Genomic DNA, 6,285 nt, shown 5'->3' with positions numbered 1-6,285 from the left:
TCATCCTCGCTACTCCAACAATATTTTTTGGGTAGGCCTTTTGAATGTCATTCACTTTGTCTTATAAAGGCCATACCATCCAATATGTGTGAATGGTTTTGATTCATATTGGAGATGTGCAAGCAACATCCTCATTCACCTTGATACGTAATAATTTTTAAGGGAACAAGGTGGCAAAACCACTATGGCCTTGCTTTAATGAAAGGAAAAGCAGTGGTAGTACTACTAAAGAAAAGTAGCTTTTAATGCAATTGACACAAAATTAAACACTAACCTACTTTCTAGCAGTTTCCATAGACCTTAACAAGGTGCACATTTTGTTGAGAGCAAGAGCTTTCCCAAGGAATTTTGTGAGTTGTTTGCAACTCAAGCACCCCCCTTATTGAAGCCTTAGGCCCTTTTCACACCAAGGACTGCCTGCCCATTATTAATGGGGGGAGCCAATGAGGGGGGTGGATGGGTCCACTCCCCTTTACACACAACAAAAATTTAGGTGATTCCAAAAGCTACCACTCTTGTCCTACCCATCATAAAAGATTTGTTGAGTAGGCAACCTTGGGCACCAACCCAACAATTGTTGGGTTATAATAATTGTATATTATATATTATAATATATAATATACAATTATTATTCATACTATTAAATTTATTCGTACGAATACTTATTATTATTATACTTTTTATTCGTACGAATACTTTATTCGTACGCCTCCTTGTCCACACTGTGTGGTTATAATAATTGTATATTATATATTATAATATAAATATTTTCAATTATTGGTCCATTCAAAATTTTTTGTTCTCAATTTGAATTCTTACAACATTCCTCTCGTTTAATGCATGTTATCAATGCGAGGGAGCAAGGAAATCCAAGATGGATGCAAGGATGACTACACACACCTTTATCCATATGGTTGTAGTCCATGTGAAAATATTGTAAAAATTGCAACAAAGATCAGTTATTGTATCGCCTTATTCATGTATTTGCTGGACTTCAACTTCCAAAATATGGACATCACAAAATCAATAATAAATCACCACCCCTGACATTTGCAACGAGGATCGGGTCCTAATGGACCCTGTGTCGCGTCTCATGTTTTACTCATTCTCTTTTTTCCTTAAACAATTGATAAAATAGTAGGATTCAGCTTCAATTTCAAGTTAGTACTTACTTGCTCCACGATGGAAAGACTCCCTGCCGCAAATCTAGTGTTTTTAGTGAATAGGCACCCCCCCCCCCCACACACACACACATATACCGACCACACGTGAGAGAGTAGCCACGAAGATTGGAACGTGTGGATGGGAGAGAGACAGACCACGAGGCCAAAGGTAAGAGGGGAGTGAATCTTGAGGAGAATCTGTGGTAAAAGAATGGATATTCAAAGAATCGCATTTGGTGAATACAGAAAGGGTTCAACTTAAAGAAGAAGGACGCAATCAAGACAATCAACTTAAAGACGATCCTCGTTGCCTGCCGATTTCGATGCTGCACGCCATCGCCCACTTTTAGAATGACGATCATTTCTCACGGCTGCCCGCACTTTTCTATTCCGAACCCTCCCGCACCGTCTAGCACTCCCTCCACAACTTTACCGATTCCTTCCAGTCTGCCTTCTTCAGTACGTAATTGGGTCTTTTCAATCACTTACCGGAACCTTTGCCACGGCCCAGCGCTAGGATTCTTCATCTGGTCGCCCTTGGCACCGCTGCCTGTACAGTGTCTGTGACTTGCTGCCGTGCCCTTCATTTGCCTTGGCATCTTAAAATTGACGCGATCTAGATTTTCAGCGTCGTCTTGTGTTGTCTACTTAAACCGACGCTTGAATGCTTCTAATTACTTCTAGAGCTGTATTTTTGCAGGCCGCATTTTTTGAAATGATTCTCACTACCAGCATTTGGACTTTTTCTTAGTAGGGAGCCCGTTACGAAACGGTCTTCCCAAGTATTTTGGTCGTGTTAGCAAAAGGGCGATGTACTGGTTTGAGACGTCTGAGTCTAGTTCAATTCAGGAGAAAGAAGGGGAATGTTATAATGATACATGTCCTGTGGCTTTGTTGCCAAAGAAATCGACCAATGTCCAGCTACAAAACGTTCAGCATCTGCCAAGGAAGGACATTTTTTTCTATGGCATAGGTCATATGCTGAACGATCTCACAGCAGCGTGTTGGTTCACTTATCTCCTCATATTTCTGACAAACATCGGCTTATCTCCAAGGTAGACTCACAAGCCACGATCTTCAAAGACTTATTTTGACTGTTTCCATGGACTATCGAGTTATTCTACACCTGAGTCTTCCGTAGTCGGAATATACACAAAGATAGCTAGCTCACTTTATTACACATGTTGGCGGTCTAGCAGACCTGTGGATTAGGCCACTGCAAGATAGATGGCAAGCAAACAATGGATGTCCTTGCAGGTAGAATGAGCATGAGTTATGGCATTGATGGTATTCAAGCCAGCCTTCAGAACTCTTTCTCCTAAAGGCTAGAGTGTAGCCCATCGTATTAAGTGTTTACTGACGAGCAGTCCCATTCCTTCAGGTGTGATGTTTTATTTGTTTGTATCTGTCCCCGGTTGAGCTGAGTTAAAGGTATTTGACTGAGGTTTGTGTTTGTTTTCATGTTTACCATGGCTTCCTGATGTTTTGAATTTGATTCCAAATCCTGACCAAGTTGGCTTTACAATGCCCCATGCGATATGATTGGGATGTTGGCTTGCAAGTAAACTTTGTACTGTAAAAGCATCCATCAGGCACCTTATGTTCTTAAAAAGCCATTAAAACTTACCTGAGGCTGCCGCAACTCCTTTGCCTGGCATTCCACGACTCCTTCCTGCCTCAAACCTATCTCAGTCCTCTCTCTACCCTGTTGCCTTCTTTCAGCCCTCTCTCATCCCCCTTGACCTATTAGACCTCTCTGGGAGTTGCTTGTTTGCACTCCCCAGGAGCTCCAAGCTGCCATGTGCTTTTTTGCTGTCCCATAGACCTGTTGGTCTTCCGTGGACATTAAAGGCTTTTTGGCCTGCCCTGCTGTGAGTAGGCCTTAGTGAAGGCTTAGCTTTGGAGATGGGAAAAATTCCAAAATTTTTTAAGTTTTTATTGTGAATTGTTGATTGGTCCACTTGTCTGTTTTTTGTTTTTTATGATTGATTATCTCCACCTATTCTTCCCTCTTTCTCTCTCTTTCTATTTCAAGGCAAGCCCCCCCCTCCCCCCCTCTCTCAGGAGCCAATTGTCAAAGTTCAGAGAATGGCGGAAAGCCATGGAATTTAACAATGCGAAACAACACTTGGAATTGTGTAAGTTACCATAGGGTAAGAACATTATTGGCACAAAGTGGATCTCTAGGGTCAAAAGGTAAGGCCTTCAAAGGCAACATTTTGAACTCCGGTCACATTCTTTCCTGGCTTCTGTAGCAAGGTGTACCTGTTTTTGGTTTTCACAGCCCATTCCTCTTGAAGTTGAAGCATCCACACTTCTTTGGCTGCATGGTAGGCTTATGCTAACTGCATGTGCATCATGGCTTGCATCATTGTCACCATTGTGAATGGTGTGAGTGGTGCATCCATTGTGGGAGAGTTTCCCTCCAAGGGTGACTTCAACTCCACATTTTTATACTAGAATGGGTTGGTTTAAGAGGATTCATTGTGGACTTGCCACAGCGTATCAACACAATGCACTAGAACACTCATGAATGTACCTCACAAGCTAATGAGAGATTCATTGTGGACTTGCCACAGCGTATCAACACAATGCGCTAGAACACTCACAAATGTACCTCACAAGCGCAAGAAATGTAATAGACAAGCAAACTACTTCTCTCTCATTAGCCTATTTACTACTGACCAAGGACAAAGCGGACTGAAGTGGGGATTTGCAGGTATAAAAGGCCTCCCACTTCCCATTCAGGGGTATCTCCCCTTCAGCCAGTGCTCAGCCTCAGCAATAGCCTCAAGTCCCCTCAGTTCTGCCCTTTGTAACAGTCAGGAAGGAGGAGCAGATCTGCCCCTCTCGACTCAACCCTATCGAAGGGCTCTGCCTTCACCATTATAAGCACAGCCCATTGGCTTTGTTTCAGTGCAGTAATGCAATGGCGTTGTCTGCCTTCTCCACATCGACGTAATACTCTGAACTATACAAATAATGCCTTCATGCTTTCAAAGCATAAATAGCAATTGGCCAATAATGCTGAGAGGGAGAAAGCTTCTTGCTTTCAAAGGCTGTTGGCCTTCCCTCCTAGAGAAAAACTGCTCCTATCGCAATGCCAATTGCGTCGGTTTCCAGGAAAAATGGTTTCTGGGGATCAACAATTGTAAACAAAATGTGTTAATTTATTCAATTGAAAACAAATTAAACAAGAGGTGGGAGAGTAAGAACTCTATCCCTGACCTCTACAATATTATAGAAAAGTCAAGGGGGTGGTCCATATTATAAACAGGCTAGTGAGCGATAAGTAGCTTGCTTGTCTGTTATGAGGGCCGACCAGACGGGCAGGAAGGAGTTAAAGACTGGGTGGCAACAGCAGCAGCCCTGGGGCAAAAGAGGTTGACGACATTATGATGAGGTAGGGGCTGAAAGGGGGGAGAAAGCAGCAGCAAGACCAGGGGGTGGAGGTTGAGAGAGGAAGCAAAGCGTGACCGAAGACAAGGAGGCAGGGAGGGGGTGAACTGAGACGTCAAGAACGCGGGAGAGAAGACCCTTATGTACATATATCTCTACATGAGCAGCTGTTTCTTATAATGGACTTCATGTATTAAATATTTGGCTAAGTATCTTGCAACATTGGTTATACTGATTGAGAGCTTTTCGACGGGACACTATATACATGATGGGACCCATGGGTCCCACACAAGTGTCCATGCCCATGTCATCACAATACTTCCGGTCATTAGCCATCATGGAATTCTAGATGCTTGTAGGCTAGTTCTCTCTTAAAGTTCTACAGATTTTTTTGGACACCCGTTAAATGTAATTCCTTGAGATGGAGGTTGTAGCAGCTCTTCACGTGTACGATTTGAGGCTTGAGGTGTTGGCTGCATATTCTTTTAAGCAGTCTCCCTTCAGCGCTCTATCTCTTTACTTGCCCTTCAAAGCTCTCATACACAGTTTATTGTAACAGGTGCCTTCATTCTTCATTTTCCATTGTGTGAGGCTCTGGTTTCCACATGTTTCTTTCACATTTGGCAGGTATGCTATCTGTGTGAATCTGCACGAGGCTTTGGCAGGGTTCAAGTTTAGAAGCTACCTTGTTAATTAGTGCTCACCTATCCTGCTCCAATGATAACACTAGAACAGCAGATAATCTATTTGGGGCTGCAGTTTGGAAGTACCCTGTTAGCTCAATGACAACTGTTGAGTCACAGAGGTATCTGAGAACCAGTTCTTTCATTAATAGAAAGAAGTGAAACAAGGTTCACAGCAATGTGCCAAATGCAGTACATGTTGTTATGAACATGGGGCTGCTGGGTCCTGCAAGGGAGGGGCTGAAGTGTTCAGAATTCCTTGTAGAAGAAAGATGCATGTCATCTGTTCCAAGTAGCCAGTACATCCCTCTATAGATGTAATATGTATCACAACTTTTACATTTAACCCTGGATTCAATGTCAGACGATTGTGACTCATTTTTTTATCACCTATAAGGTGCTTATAATGATGGAGGCATTCACTTGATGTAAGGATCCTATAGTGAAAAGATGTAATATATTGTATGTACCAAGCATCAGACAAAATACGTAGACGCATGTCGTCGTTGCACTTCTAGCCATAATTTAAAATAAGCCGCAGTCAGTGTGCCTGCTTTAAGGCATAACTCCTCACATCCTCAATCCTTTAGACATACTATGGATGAGGAGACATTGCAAGTTGCCTGTCTGGCATTTATTGAGCGTGGAGAGGCAGAGGTCCTCTTTTGTTTTGTACACGTGAACTGTCTTTACTGTAGCGTACTATTGCAGAGCATGTATTTTGTCGATCTAGCTCAAGAGAATGTTTTTTTTGAAAGAAATCTGGATTGGTAATTATGCAGTGGGATTATTTAGGATTTCTTATTCTTATTTCAATGTGTTGTGTTTATGTTGATAGTGATGCTGCAATGGTAATGCTGTCAGGACAACTAGCTGACGGAATTGCCACAATATTTATAGGAGGTTTGGTAAGTACTGATATATTGCAGCATTCAAATTTGGATTCCTTTGATTTACTCTGTTTTTTGCATGGAGATCAGAGAATCTTAATTTGTTGTTATGGCCTTCTGTCATATTCAAGAGATGGTCACATGAGAACA

At 42.3% G+C, this 6,285-nt stretch overlaps 1 protein-coding gene across 7 annotated transcripts in view; it reads left to right on the top strand.

Annotated features, from left to right (window-relative positions):
- The first annotated feature begins 1,414 nt into the window (after positions 1-1,414).
- The window catches only part of LOC147898282 (uncharacterized), a 72,895-nt gene continuing 68,024 nt past the window's right edge, over positions 1,415-6,285 (top strand). For 2 of the 7 annotated variants that reach the window (XM_087378994.1, XM_087378989.1), the window contains exons 1-3: positions 1,415-1,622; positions 1,864-2,218; positions 6,084-6,153. In XM_087378994.1, coding sequence (XP_087235120.1) covers positions 1,974-2,218; positions 6,084-6,153 — 315 coding nt within the window. In that variant the 5' untranslated portion in view covers positions 1,415-1,622; positions 1,864-1,973. Of the gene's footprint in view, positions 1,721-1,863; positions 2,219-6,083; positions 6,154-6,285 lie in introns of all 7 variants that reach the window. The other 5 variants (XM_087378993.1, XM_087378992.1, XM_087378991.1 and 2 more) reach the window with 5 other exon arrangements.

Source organism: Dipteris shenzhenensis, chromosome 9 (assembly GCF_047967505.1).
Source record: "Dipteris shenzhenensis isolate YYH24624 ecotype China chromosome 9, Dip_SZ_1.0, whole genome shotgun sequence".
Taxonomy (NCBI): Eukaryota; Viridiplantae; Streptophyta; class Polypodiopsida; order Gleicheniales; family Dipteridaceae; genus Dipteris; species Dipteris shenzhenensis.
This window is presented reverse-complemented; position numbering and strand designations above follow the sequence as displayed.